Consider the following 15570-nt stretch of genomic DNA (forward strand, 5'->3'; position numbering starts at 1 on the left):
AAGACGGCTGAGAGTTTACCTTCTATGGTAGATGATCTCAGCAGCGAGGTGGAGATGCTGTCCGGCTTTTATGGGATGGCTGATGAAAATGAGTGGCACCTGTCACTCCCGGCTGCTCTGATGTGGCGGCTGCGCCCTCTCGTGCCTGAAGCCCGCACTTCAGGTAGGGCGCCCTCTGGTGGTAGGCCAGCAGTACCTCCTCTTCAGCGGCCCACACAACAGTAATATTTCTTTTCTTTTTTCAATATTTTATTTTAGTATTTTCAAATTTTAAACACCAACAAACAACAACAAACAAGGCTCAGATGCATAAATTACCAGATTTTTACAAAATAAAACAGCGCAGAAAAGCAGCAGAAAAAAGTCACTAGTCCAGGACTAAACAGTCAATCCAATTTTACGCCCTCAAAATTAGTTAGGAATGGATCCCAGGTTCTGGAAAACATGTCCGTTGACCAGGTATGGAGTTTTACCATTTGTATTATGGATATCATTTCAGTAACCCATAACTGAAATGGAGGAGGAGTAGGGGACTTCCATTCCTTCAATATCAGTCTTTTGGCAACAATCAGTCCAAGTTCCAATGGTTGCCGCATAACAGCAGGTAGAGGTCTCAGAGTCTGTGTGTAGCCAAAGATGACCGGTCCAGGTTCAGATTGTAGGGGTTTTTGTGTATGCTTTGGAGAACCAATCACAGCCTTTTGACCAAAAGGCTGTGAGTGAAGAGCAGGACCAGAACGTATGTGACAATGTACCCTCTGACTCCTTACATCTGTCACACACTGGGGAAACTGAGGGATAGATTCTGTGCAATCTGACCTTTGAATAGTGTAAGTGATGAACAATTTTGAACTGAATTAATTGATGTCTACTGTTCACAGAACAAAAATGAATGTTAGATAGACACGCACTCCACGTGGACTCAGACAGTTCTATTCCCAGTTCGTCTCTCCAAGTATCCCTAGTTTTCGCAGTGTGTGCAACAATATAGTCATCAAACAGGTGTACAATTAGGTGTTTGGAGTCAGAAGGGCTGTTAAAAATGTTGAAAATATTATGCTCCATCGGAAGATTTTTTAAAATTTGCTATTTTTGTTTGGGTGTTGTGCCTGACCTGCAAATACCAGAATAAATGTGAGTTAGGTAGGCTATACTTTTCTTTCAGTTGGTTGAATGATGCAAATTTACTATCAATATACAGGTCTTATACAGGTCTTAGCTGTCATCAAGCCCTTCTCTCTCCAGTCATGAAAAGTTTTGTCATGCCAAAGAGGCATAAAACAATGATTAAAACATATAGGCACTTGTATTGGTGTATTTGATAATGCCAGAAAGCTCCTAATCTGGTTTAAGATTCTTACAGACTGCCTTAAAAGAAAACATACATTGTCATGAGACTCAGAGTTTTCAAACTTGGAAAATAGCATAGCTGACAGAGAGGAATTGTTCACACAGTTGGCCTCCATTTTGACCCATAATGGTGTTGTAGGAGTCTGGGTGTCCTACAAACCCTGCTGCCAAAATATCAATGCCCTAACATTGGCAGCCCAGTAATAATGTTTAAATACCGGGAGGCCCAGCCTTCCCTCTGCCTTAGATTTCTGTAGGTGTATTTTTGAGATTCTTGCATTCTTATTATTCCAAATGTAAGATAAAATAATTGAGTCCAAATCTTTAAAAAAGGAAGCAGTTAGATAAATTGGAAGATTTTGACATAGGTATAAAAACCTGGGAAAATAAATCATTTTTACTGAGTTTATGCATCCGATTATTGATAGAGGTAAAATTTCCCAACATTCAATATTCTGTTTTAATCCTGATATAAATTCTGCAAAATTCAATTTGAATATCAACTTTGGATCTTTAGGTATAGACAAACCCAGGTAATAAAATGAATATCAATATTTTGAATGGAACACCTTGCAAAAAGCCTGATGAGTAGACACTGGAGAGAGGCATAAACTCACTTTTCGACCACTTAATTGTGTATCCTGATATTTTACTAAAGGATGTAATTAAGTGGAGTAGAATTGGAACAGATTCTTCAGAATTACGCAAATACAATAATATACATCATCAGCATATGGATGGATGAGAGATTTATTGTCATTGTCATTACAAGTGCAACAACAACGAGATTACGTCCACACTCACATTGCCACAGACAAGATAAAGCAATTAATCCACAATTATTACTTGTTTACCGTAATAATGGCACACATCAGAATTAAGACAACACATATATATTTGACATTGTTTAGAGTACTAAACTTTGAAACAGTCCATTTTCCAAATTGAGGCGATGTGAGTGTGTGGTAGCCGCAGAAACATGTAGTCGCTCCGCCGCCAACTTGGGGGGAACGGGGACCTACCACCCTCGCTGGAGTCCCAAGCTGTATATGTATATAAACTAATACACATTTCTGCATCTCCAACCTGAAGCCCCTTTACAAGTGGGTGTGTTCTTATTGTTTCAGCAAGAGGCTCCAATGCAATCACAAAGTGCGCTAGCAATAACGGACAGCCCTGCCGTACTGAACGCGGCAAGGGAAACGTGCTGACCGATCGCCATTTGTCAGAACAGAACACAACGGCTTTGCATAGATCAGCTTCACCCAAGATATAAAGGTTTGACCGAACCTAAACCTGCGCAATGACTCAAACATGTAGGGCCACTCAACCTGGTCGAAAGCTTTATGTGCATCAAGGGATAGAATAGATACTCCTGGAATGTTACTATAATCAGAATAAATAGTGTTGAGTAATCGTCAGACATTGGAAAAAGAGAATCTGCCTGGAATGAACCCCATATGATCAGGATGTATGATTGAAGTCAAATGCTTATTCGGTCTGATTGCCAAAATTTTGCTTATTATCTTGCGATCAAAATTTTGCAGTGCAATTGGGCTGAAGCTTGCAGGATCCATTTCATCTCTGCCCTTTTTTAAAATTAGAGATATGTTGGCTTCGTACAGAGTTTTTGGTAATTCTTCCTTATTTTAGAACTGCAGATCATCCTGAGTAAAAGTGGTGCAAGGATATCACAAAATCTCTTATAAATTTCTGAACTGAAGCCATCAGGCCCAGCTGCTTTGCCTGACGATAATGATTTTATAGCAGTGATGACCTCTTGCAGAGTAAAGTCAGAATCAAGGTATTTCTTGGCAGTCTCACTCAACTTGGGCAACAAAAAGGGGTTAAAGAAATCATCAAGATTGGATTGCGAAACAACATGTTTAGATGAATAAAGATCACAATAAAACTCAGCAAATCGACGGTTTATGTCAGTAGGATTGATTGAAATTATACCGTTTTTGATTTGATGCTGCCAATTGCTCTGGAGGCCTGTGCACTCTTAAGTTGCTGTGCTAGTAATTTACCAGGCTTATCTCCAAGCTCAAAATGTTTCTGCTTTAATTTTAAAAGTACATTTTTTACTTGACCACTCATAATCCCATTATATTCGTATTTAATCTTAAGTATCTCTTTGTAGACATCAGATGATTTAGAATTTTGATGTTCTTTCCAAAACAGGAAGAGTACTGTTGATTTCAGCTAATCGCTTGTCTCTCTTTTTTTAAGAGCTGAAGAGTAGGAGATTATATCTCCCCGTATTACGACTTTTAATGTCTCCCATAGAGTAGAATCTGACACTTCACCATTATCATTTAATTCTATAAAGTCCTTCAATTTAGAGGTTATGTGTTTAACAAAATTATCATCACAAAGTAGGTTTGGATTGAAATGCCAGGAATATGCCCAACTTGGGAGGGAAAGATTCAATGGTATTGCTAGGGGACTATGATCAGAAATTAAAATGTTACAATATTTAGAATTAGTGATTTGAGAAATAAGGTTAGAGCTAGTGAAAAAGTAGTCAGTCCTACTGTAAGATTTGTGAATGTTTGAATAAAATGAGTACTCTCTACTTGTAGGATGCTGAGTTCTCCAAATATCTACTAGATCCCTTGTTTTCAGAAGGTTATTTAAAAGCCTTACAGATGTAATTTCTGGAGCTGGTCGTGTGGATAACCTATCTAGAAAGGGGTCTAAATAGCAGTTTAAATCCCCAGCAATAATTATGTTTGAGTCATTGTCATCAGGCAGCAGGTCAAAAACTTTTCTAAAAAAATTAGGCTCATCCGTATTTGGACCATATATATTGAGAAGGGTTAATCTGAACGAGTTTACAATACCAGTGACCATTACATATCTTCCAAGGGGGTCACTGATTACAGTGGTTGCCTCAAATTGGATATTTTTCTAAATAATATTGCCACTCCACAAGTGTGTGATGTAAAAGGTGACTGATAAATCTGAGATATCCAATTAGATTTTAACCGATGTTGCATAGTTGTTTTGATATGAGTCTCTTGTAGGAAAATGATGTCAGCCGACAAGGATTTTCCCCCTTTTAACTGCACTACCAAGCCCCTTTCTGTTCCATGAGATAAGTTGTAGATTTCTGCCTCCTATATCTGCATACTATTCTGTACATTTGCCATTTAGGAAAAAAAAAGGAATAGGGTATCCAAACTGGTAGTTGTAATGTTAATCCTCATAATATTTCTAATATGGAGGTCAAAGGACAATGTAGGATCAAAAATTAACCCAAGGTTCCTCACTTGGTCAGTGTGATGTATGACACACGAGCCTAGGCTAAGTGTTAAATGGTCAAATTGATGCCGATGTCTCACTGGACCAAGAACCATCATTTCAGTCTTATCAGAGTTTAAAAGTAGGAAATTTCTAGACATCCAACTTTTCACTGATGCAAGGTAATCTTCTAAGGATTTTATGTGAATGAGATTACCAGTAGTTATCGGCATGTATAACTGAGTATCATCAGCATAGCAGTGAAAGGTAACCCCAAAATGCCACAATATGTGCCCAAGGGGTGCTATATAAAACAGCTGCTTCTGTTGACTCTCGCTCAACTCAGGAGGGCCCCATGAAACTCCACTTAAAGGTGTATTCCAGCTGCACTCGGAGGTTAAGCCCCCCCCCAGGTACACCCCCAAATACTAACTCATTCGAACCCCACATGCCCCGAAATTACAATCCGAGCATCAACAGTACCAAAACCTGGACTTTATTTTTTTTTAACTGCTGTTTAGCACTTCTGTCTTATTGAAAAAAAATCATTCACTGTACTGTCATACTGCCATCTGTGGACATGTTGCTATGGTATTTTTATGCGAGCAATATTGTGTAATGCGTTTATCTGGTGTTGCTAATACTGACTAATCTGGTAGATCTTGCTAACATTGACTAACTACATTGTGGTGCTAAAAAACAAGCAGTAAATTAAACACTACTGTAACTTTTGGGTTACTTTTTGGGCCTTGGGACAACTGTTTGTTGTGATTTGGCGCTATATAAATAAAATTGATTGATTGAATTGATTGATCTGTTCTCTTCCATGAGGTCGCTTTGGTGGACCAAATCTTTTTGTAGCGCTCTATACTCCAAAATCTTGAGGCATCCAGATTATTTTCTGACTTGTGGTGCTGTGTGGAAAGTAGAACATGCTTACCTCTGGTATTATGTCATTCCTAGTCACGATTTACAACTTCTGAGGAAAATGGAACACAGCATTACTCCAGGTCAATTTAGGATTTCTCAGAGTAACTCTTTCCAAAATTATGACACCGAGTTGAGCTGAGGTACCCAGAAGTCCAGCCAAGATCACAAAAATGTTGTACACATTTAATCATACATCATATATCAGCACATTAAAAAAATACAGATATAGAAAATCCACAAAGAATTACGACACACACTAGATCCAACAGTATGGTTAACTTCGCATCACTTTCTTTTAGGAACAAACATGCATTTGGCCACTAGGTGGCACTATTGCAAAGGGTTTCAAAGATTCCAAAAATATCAAATATTTTTCAGAATCATTGGTTTCATTTTGTGATCTCTTGAATATTCCATTTTTGCAAATAAATAAATAAGGAAAAACCCTGCATGGGAAAATGTTTTGTTATTTAAAAAGTAGGTTAAAATTTAAAAACAATGCGGTTGAGGCAGCCAAACTAATAACATGAACAGCAATGACGGCCAATGGGTGCAAAATGAAGAAACTGCAGCGCCACTTACAGGTCTGCTGTGGTAATAACCCAATGGTTATGACAGAGTGGAAGATTAAAATAATGTGAACACGCCTTTAGATTTCTGTGACATATGTGATGGAAGTGCACCTGTCACTCTTTTTTTTCTGATGAGGGAGACACGCCCACCGTGGCAGACAGATGGCCAGATTAAGGAAGTTGAGGAAGGAGGGCGTGGCAAGCAAACGCTCATTTCTATTTAAAGTGACAGACACAGAAATGGGTTGATTCTTAAAGCTGTCCCAACTCTGTCTATGGGCTGTTTTTGCTGCAAACTACAATGTCACTTTTTACAAAACTATCTGACCTACATTAGCTTGAGAAAAAGGTGTGTAATAGGACCTCTTGAAATCATCAGGTGGAGTTCAACAACATTCATGATGCATACACTGAAACAAGAGTCAATACAGCTGAAAATATATGCTAAATGTATATTTTCTGTAGCATTATAATAGTTAATTATGCAAATAATGTTACTTGTCGTTATTTACTGCATGTTTACTTTGTGTTAGGTGGAATTTTATTGTTTGTCCTGCATTCATTGATATATGCTCCATATGTGTTGTTTCTGACAATTACAATCCGGATAACTCTGCTCTGATAACTAGCTTAAAGCAGATAACCCGTAAGTTGGAGAGGAAATGGCGTCTCACTAATTTAGAAGATCTTCACTTAGCCTGGAAAAAGAGTCTGTTGCTCTATAAAAAAAGCCCTCCGTAAAGCTAGGACATCTTTCTACTCATCACTAATTGAAGAAAATAAGAACAACCCCAGGTTTCTTTTCAGCACTGTAGCCAGGCTGACAAAGAGTCAGAGCTCTATTGAGCTGAGTATTCCATTAACTTTAACTAGTAATGACTTCATGACTTTCTTTGCTAACAAAATTTTAACTATTAGAGAAAAAATTACTCATAACCATCCCAAAGACGTATCGTTATCTTTGGCTGCTTTCAGTGATGCCGGTATTTGGTTAGACTCTTTCTCTCCGATTGTTCTGTCTGAGTTATTTTCATTAGTTACTTCATCCAAACCATCAACATGTTTATTAGACCCCATTCCTACCAGGCTGCTCAAGGAAGCCCTACCATTATTTAATGCTTCGATCTTAAATATGATCAATCTATCTTTGTTAGTTGGCTATGTACCACAGGCTTTTAAGGTGGCAGTAATTAAACCATTACTTAAAAAGTCATCACTTGACCCAGCTATCTTAGCTAATTATAGGCCAATCTCCACCCTTCCTTTTCTCTCAAAAATTCTTGAAAGGGTAGTTGTAAAACAGCTAACTGATCATCTGCAGAGGAATGGTCTATTTGAAGAGTTTCAGTCAGGTTTTAGAATTCATCATAGTACAGAAACAGCATTAGTGAAGGTTACAAATGATCTTCTTATGGCCTCGGACAGTGGACTCATCTCTGTGCTTGTTCTGTTAGACCTCAGTGCTGCTTTTGATACTGTTGACCATAAAATTTTATTACAGAGATTAGAGCATGCCATAGGTATTAAAGGCACTGCGCTGCGGTGGTTTGAATCATATTTGTCTAATAGATTACAATTTGTTCATGTAAATGGGGAATCTTCTTCACAGACTAAAGTTAATTATGGAGTTCCACAAGGTTCTGTGCTAGGACCAATTTATTCACTTTATACATGCTTCCCTTAGGCAGTATTATTAGACGGTATTGCTTAAATTTTCATTGTTACGCAGATGATACCCAGCTTTATCTATCCATGAAGCCAGAGGACACACACCAATTAGCTAAACTGCAGGATTGTCTTACAGACATAAAGACATGGATGACCTCTAATTTCCTGCTTTTAAACTCAGATAAAACTGAAGTTATTGTACTTGGCCCCACAAATCTTAGAAACATGGTGTCTAACCAGATCCTTACTCTGGATGGCATTACCCTGACCTCTAGTAATACTGTGAGAAATCTTGGAGTCATTTTTGATCAGGATATGTCATTCAAAGCGCATATTAAACAAATATGTAGGACTGCTTTTTTGCATTTACGCAATATCTCTAAATCAGAAAGGTCTTGTCTCAGAGTGATGCTGAAAAACTAATTCATGCATTTATTTCCTCTAGGCTGGACTATTGTAATTCATTATTATCAGGTTGTCCTAAAAGTTCCCTAAAAAGCCTTCAGTTAATTCAAAATGCTGCAGCTAGAGTACTGACGGGGACTAGAAGGAGAGAGCATATCTCACCCATATTGGCCTCTCTTCATTGGCTTCCTGTTAATTCTAGAATAGAATTTAAAATTCTTCTTCTTACTTATAAGGTTTTGAATAATCAGGTCCCATCTTATTTTAGGGACCTCGTAGTACCATATCACCCCAATAGAGCGCTTCGCTCTCAGACTGCAGGCTTACTTGTAGTTCCTAGGGTTTGTAAGAGTAGAATGGGAGGCAGAGCCTTCAGCTTTCAGGCTCCTCTCCTGTGGAACCAGCTCCCAATTCAGATCAGGGAGACAGACACCCTCTCTACTTTTAAGATTAGGCTTAAAACTTTCCTTTTTGCTAAAGCTTATAGTTAGGGCTGGATCAGGTGACCCTGATCCATCCCTTAGTTATGCTGCTATAGACGTAGACTGCTGGGGGGTTCCCATGATGCAGTGTTTCTTTCTCTTTTTGCTCTGTATGCACCACTCTGCATTTAATCATTAGTGATCGATCTCTGCTCCCCTCCACAGCATGTCTTTTTCCTGGTTCTCTCCCTCAGCCCCAACCAGTCCCAGCAGAAGACTGCCCCTCCCTGAGCCTGGTTCTGCTGGAGGTTTCTTCCTGTTAAAAGGGAGTTTTTCCTTCCCACTGTAGCCAAGTGCTTGCTCACAGGGGGTCGTTTTGACCGTTGGGGTTTTACATAATTATTGTATGGCCTTGCCTTACAATATAAAGCGCCTTGGGGCAACTGTTTGTTGTGATTTGGCGCTATATAAAAAAAAATTGATTGATTGATTGATTGATTGATTGATTGATACTCTGAATGAAGTCATTTAGTTCATAAGCACATTTTCACAGGTTCCTGCAACCACTGGCCATAAAACATCCACATATAAAACTTATAAATCATTTATACACACATACAGATTTTGTGGTGGCTACATTTTGGTGATTTATTTTGCTGGTGACAAGTTCATATGGTATATTTTAATATTTATGTGCAGACAGTCAAAGGAATTCCTGAATCCTGCACGTACTTACTTTCTTTCTTTCTTTCTTTCAACACACTTGATTGTTAGGTTTTGCGCCATCTGCTGACTAAACAGAGATACTGCAGCCTAACAAGTGCAAAATGTAACACCTTTTAAAAAAAACAATACGACGATGAAACACTAGAATGTCAAGTGTTATAGACTTTTGAATGAACATTTACGATGCCTGATAATGTTATTACTTTTATAATGACTCTGTGCCACATGTCACCTGGTTTGCAAACATGTCACGGATGCAGAAATGTTCTTCTGAGACATAATTACCTGATGTATGTAACACACACACGTTCATTCATTCATACTCCGGACCAGTAGGTGGCGAGAGCGACTGTGTGTTGCGATCTTTTGAAAATGCACGAAGAAGATTCAGAAGCGGAAGAGACGTGGCATAAATGATGCAGTTAAGCTAAAAACTAGCTGTTAATTTTGTTTCTGAATTTGACAGATGTACAGAAGTATTTGAAACCGATGGGAATTGTTTAAAGTGTGCCTGACAGGTAACGTAACAACAAGCTGTTCTTTGTGTTTGTGCTTCCGTAATGCTTAACAGCTAGCTTAGCTAAGTTAGCGCGTCAACGTGAGTTTCCTCATCCGAGATAGATAACTTTATTAATCCCCGAAGGGAAATTTCAGTTGTCATAGCAGCCAGGTACCTCAAAAAGATAAAAAATAAAACAAACAATAAGAAAATTTGAGGTAGAAACACAGTTTAAGAGCGTGCGTTAAAGGAGCAATGCTACATAAATTTGACAGCTAAGCCAAGTTTGCAGCTAACAACAGATATTTTGTATTTATTGTCGTGGACCAACCTCACTGATAAGTATTTGTGTATGTCGTAAGAGATGAAAAGATGAGATAATCGCCACCTGACACTTCAGAGGGTCAGATGGTAAGCAAATGCGTTATCAATAGATTATTATTCATGATCATTCAGTAGCTTTAGTTGACATACAACTGACATTTTTAAAAAGTTAACTTATCCAAGAAAAATGCCAAATAGTAACATATTTTTCCTCAGATTTGAGGAATATCCTATCTGTCTGTCTGTCTATCAAACTTCATCCTAATTACTGTAAAAGTAAGCGTAGTCCATATAGTAATGTACAAGGGAAATTAGAAATTGATTAATCACATAGCTGAATAACAAATATTAGTATTAGTTCAGTCATTTTCATTGCAAGTCATGCATGTCTTTTATGTAGGCCTGTATTATTGAGGTAAACCTATGTTGTACATTATCACTGTTCAATATGGTAATGACGGTACATCTTGTGTTAAATGAACAGACGTTAATGCAGCAGGGCTCTAACATTTCCTCTGACTTAACACAGTTTGCTAATGTAGTTGTTGAACTCCTTCGGTGAGTAGAGTTCCCACTCTCCTCAGTGAAAAAAGAAAACACAACAAAAAACCATTATCAGTACTTCAGATTATGTCGACTTTTACCTCATGTTATGGTGTGAGCAAATAAAATGATTTTTCTTATTCATTTGGCATTAGGCAGTCTTTAGCGATGTTGACTATGCATGCTGATGTCACTGTGATGATGAATGCAATTAATTGTGCAGCACTATTATGCGTTGTAACACAGCTGCAATATTATAAATCCAAAAATGAATAAAATGAGTTTAATTTTTTGTGACTTTAATACATATTTTTATCATTTTGTTTTTTAAAGATGGGAATTATATATACATATACTATAAATTATACTGTAAATTTTTCAGTGCTACCTTTTCCCTAAACTTCCTTCTTTACCTGAACCTTGGTCAAAGATGGACTGAAATATTGTCACGCAACTCATATTTTCAGCTGAGTTATTCAAGACTTCAGTTACCTTGAGGAGTGCAGAATCTTGTTAATTCTGGATAGATCTCATAATTTATTTTTGGATCATTTTCAGTAACGTGAAGGAAAAAGAATAAAGTTATTCTCTCGCTCTCCCTCTCTCCCTCCACAAACACAAGGCTTGTGTTTGATTATTTGATTTTTTTCTGACTGAAGCTTTCGTGATACATAGTTATTTCAAGAACTATTTGAAATGTAGAAATCTGATGATTATCTGTTTTTACAGTTTCTGGCTATGATATCCTATATAATTTTGGCAGAACAAGCCTTCCTTTCAATCTCGCTGATGAGCTGCACGCCTCAGGGTGTTAAACCTGCCTCATATTACACTGACTTTAAATTGTTCCAAATCATTTGTCTTCTGTTCAGCACATGTGGCTATGGGTCTCTGTAAGTGTCCAAAGAGGAAGGTGACCAACTTATTCTGTTTTGAGCATCGTGTAAATGTGTGCGAGCATTGCCTCGTCTCCAACCATAACAAGGTATGTAGGAGATGTGGTAGCACACAATGTACACATGTGAAATATAATGTCTTTTAATTTTGTTTTTGTGCTTTCTTCCTTCCAGTGTATCGTACAGTCATATTTGCAGTGGCTTCAGGACAGTGATTACAACCCGAACTGTGCTTTGTGTAACAGTCCTCTGACTGCTCACGACACTGTCAGACTGGTCTGCTATGGTAAGGGCTCATTTCTGGAGGAACCAGTCATGTGTTCACCCACTTTGCCTACATCTCATTGTATCTAGCAATGCTTGTATGTCTTTGAATGTTTTTTTTTTTTTTTTTTTCCTCGTGATGTTTCTGCCATTGCTTTGAGAATTACATATTTCAAAAAACACCAATCATTTGAGTGGTGAGAATCCACTTAGTGCAAGTGGAAGGATGTTGTTGATAAGTCCTGCTCAGCATTGTTGGTATCTCTGGATTTTGAGTACAGAATTTAAAATATGCTCAAAAATAAATGCAAATGAAGCAGTTTTGCACAGTCAGAAGTTTTAATAAACCCCAGTGATTGAATGAGAGATAAAAGTTGTTAAAACTTTTGTCAGTTGCATCACCAGCTGGTGGAGTTGAACACAGAAAGACTTCATGATAAGAGAACTGGTCAGATGTAGTCTTCTTTAGAAAATCCTTCTTCACCATGAAGATACATAACCGGTGGTGGAAACAAGAACGTTAACCACTTATCCACCACGCTGGTCATTAAATCCATAGGCTATGGTAATTGGACTGCATTTATATAGCGCTTTTCCATCTGTATCACAGTGCTTTACACATCAGTGCTTCACATTCACCCTGATGTCAGGCTGCAGCCATGCAAGGTGCCCACTACACACTGGGAGCAACTAGGGGATTAAGGACCTTGCCCAAGGGCTCTTAATGATTTTGCGGTCAGGCTGGGATTTGAACCGTGGATTCTCTGGTCTCAAGCCCAACGCCTAACTACTAGACCATCACCTCTCCTATGCACCTCAAATTTCATGCTTAACTGGAAGCAGGAATCATAAGCCAGCTGCCTTTCTAGGTCTTTGTTCATACTACAGAATTACACCTCAGAACATCTTATTTGGCATCGTTAATGTCCATGTGCAGTGTAGCAAAAATAGCCAAGCAGTTCAGTGACCTCACATGACTGTTTCTGGCCTCATTCACCAGGTGGTGCCAGGTTAGCATAGCCTGCTGCTGAACATTTCTGGAACACCTTATGATACATGACAGTTTTCAAAACTGCCATAGTTTGTTGTAATTTTTGGAGTACAGCTTGCCTACCTTCATTTTATCTACTGGCCTACCAGTTTTGTTTTAAAATGCTTTACCAAACAATTTCTCAATTTCAATACATATCACGAGACATAACTACATCACTGTTCCCATTAAATATGTGGAAAGTAATGTGATGTTTTAACTTTAAAGACTGTTATTCTGAAGTATAAATTGGAATGTTTGATATGTTTCATTTATGATTTTTCTGCAAGAGGTTGATACTTCTTCAGTGCAGTAGTATCGTTTCATAGTATCCTGATGCTACTTTTTTTTTTTTTTTTTAATTCACTACAGACTTCCTGGTATGATTATCACGTTTCACGATTTTTCTTGTTACGCCTGTATATCACATGTATTTTAAAATGAAGGGGACTGTAGGTTGTATTGTGAAGCTGCAAAACCACAACTACAAGTGCTACAAAATCACCTTTTGATAATCAAGTTTTCTTTCTTGAAAACATGTTTGAACACATTTGCTACACTTTGTGCATAATTTAGCTTTGCTTGGCAGAAGCAGACGCCATGTGACTGAACAGGATAAATAAAACCAACATGGCTCGTGTGTCCTGAACCTTCTTTCTTTCCACAGATGTCTTCCACTGGTCCTGTCTCAACAGCCTGGCTTCTCGTCTGCCGCAGCACACGGCTCCAGCAGGGTACCAGTGTCCCACATGTCAGGGTCCAGTGTTCCCACCTTCCAACCTGGCCAGTCCGGTCGTGGATGTGTTGAAGGAACAGCTGTCGTCTGTTAACTGGGCACGAGCTGGTTTAGGGCTGCCATTGGTGAGGACCAGTCGTCGTTGAATTTCTCCATTATACACAAGCAGACAGAATGTTCTAAGATTCTTGTGAAATTCTTATTTATGTCTGACAGATTGAAGAGCCGATTGTGGTCCTGGAGGAGACGTCAGCTAATGATGTCTCCGATTACACCGACTGGTCAACATTTGATGGTGCGCTTGAACACTTACAGTTCAGTAATGTTTTTGTTTTTTTTAAGTGGTTTATGCATTGACTGGGGATGGCTGATATGATGACCCAACATTATAACTATTATTCTTCACTTTTGTCCCTGTTTAACATTTCATGGACTTAACACCAAAAGGACTAATAATCACTCGATTAATCCATTCATGAAAGTTATCATTAGTTGCAGTCCTATTAAGCAAAATGTGGCCTTGGTGAAGGTATGTGCTCTCTGTGTGCCTTCTAGTTTCACTGAGAAGTTTGTTTCATTGTGAAAGCCAAGATATTCATCATGTTTCTTCTGATCCTCACCATATTCTCTGTTTTGTCACAGCGAGAGAAAAAAGTGAAATTTACCCCAGCCACTCCTACAACACTGGACTCAGTCCTCCACCGGCCTCTGCTTCACTCCCAGCACAAGAAGAACTCGGCGGCCCTCACGAGAACGTGGATCCGCATGTTCAGGGGGATGCTGTAGTCGACTTCGCTGCTGCCGTCGCTGCTCACGACACGGTCACACTACACACAGGTTGAGCAGTGACAAGCTTCAACCACCTAAACCTAATTCTAGCTCCGTCTCAAGTACAGATGGATGATGTGACGTTCTTATTTTAAATATTAATGAGATTCTTTATCTTGCAGTGTCATCACCGAGGAAGATCTACGACACTCGAGATATCGGTCCGAGTTCTGTCACACAGATCGACTTTGATGATGACAAATACAGGCGGCGGCCAGCTCTAAGTTGGTTTGCTCGACTTCTCAAGTTAGTATTGAGATTTTTGATTTCAAACACTTGACTTATCTTGTCAGCAGCTGCAAATTATATTATAATATAAATGTGATTCCATGTTTTATTTCTCCTCTGCAGGAACCGCACAGGGGGGAAGCGGGCGTCCCTCTCCTGGAAGCAGCGGGTTTTCATGCTGCTTCTGGTGGGAGTTCTGGGTTTCTTCACTTTGATAATCATTATGGCTAAACTTGGACGTGCCTCCGCCGGCTCAGACCCAAACTTAGACCCTCTTCTCAACCCCAACATCCGCGTGGGTAAAAACTGATAGCAAGTGATTCCCTTTTTCTTCTGCATTACACGATATAATCCCGTGTAGAACAAGCTGAAATGGGACACTCCAGTACCCGGCGAGGCCAGGAGAGGGAGCAATTTCCCTACCTTGAGAGGACAAAGAATGTTGAATGCTGGGCCTATTTATTCCCATCATGCATTAATGTGTGCCCAGATCCACAGGTGACCACATCCCGGTGCCTTTAGGGATGCCACTTAAAAAACAAAAATTAACAAGTGTCACATGCAGACAGAACCTTTCCTGGCTGCGTGAATAAGGAAGTCCTTTGACACGTGTGTATGGTTTGGAACAGTTACAGTGTGTGTGTGATCGGCGTTGTCACACTGCAGAACGTTTTTGCACAGTTACAGAGTGATTCCACAGGGGACCGCTGGCTGCTTTCAGTGTGCTGTGGCATTTCTACTTTTGAGTCAAAGTGGCCACTTTATGAGTGGAATCAAATTCTTAACATGTAACTACATCACAGGTGTTTATATTCTGTAAAAGAGTGCATTGCTTTTAAATTTTCCCGACATGCTGTTTTGTTTTGACTGTCATTAAATGGGAATCCTGCAGAATTTGACTTG

At 39.0% G+C, this 15570-nt stretch overlaps 1 protein-coding gene across 1 annotated transcript; it reads left to right on the plus strand.

Annotated features, from left to right (window-relative positions):
* Positions 1 to 9679: 9679 nt before the first annotated feature.
* zfpl1 (zinc finger protein-like 1) lies at positions 9680 to 15566 on the plus strand. The gene is made up of 8 exons (XM_034177786.1): positions 9680 to 9837; positions 11558 to 11670; positions 11756 to 11867; positions 13543 to 13736; positions 13828 to 13906; positions 14254 to 14448; positions 14562 to 14685; positions 14791 to 15566. The coding sequence occupies exons 2-8, from the start codon at positions 11569 to 11571 to the stop codon at positions 14975 to 14977; spliced, it is 993 nt and encodes a 330-aa protein (XP_034033677.1). The 5' UTR covers positions 9680 to 9837; positions 11558 to 11568; the 3' UTR covers positions 14978 to 15566.
* The last annotated feature ends 4 nt before the right edge of the window (positions 15567 to 15570 follow it).

This window comes from Thalassophryne amazonica, chromosome 9 (genome assembly GCF_902500255.1).
Source record: "Thalassophryne amazonica chromosome 9, fThaAma1.1, whole genome shotgun sequence".
NCBI classification, from domain to species: domain Eukaryota; kingdom Metazoa; phylum Chordata; class Actinopteri; order Batrachoidiformes; family Batrachoididae; genus Thalassophryne; species Thalassophryne amazonica.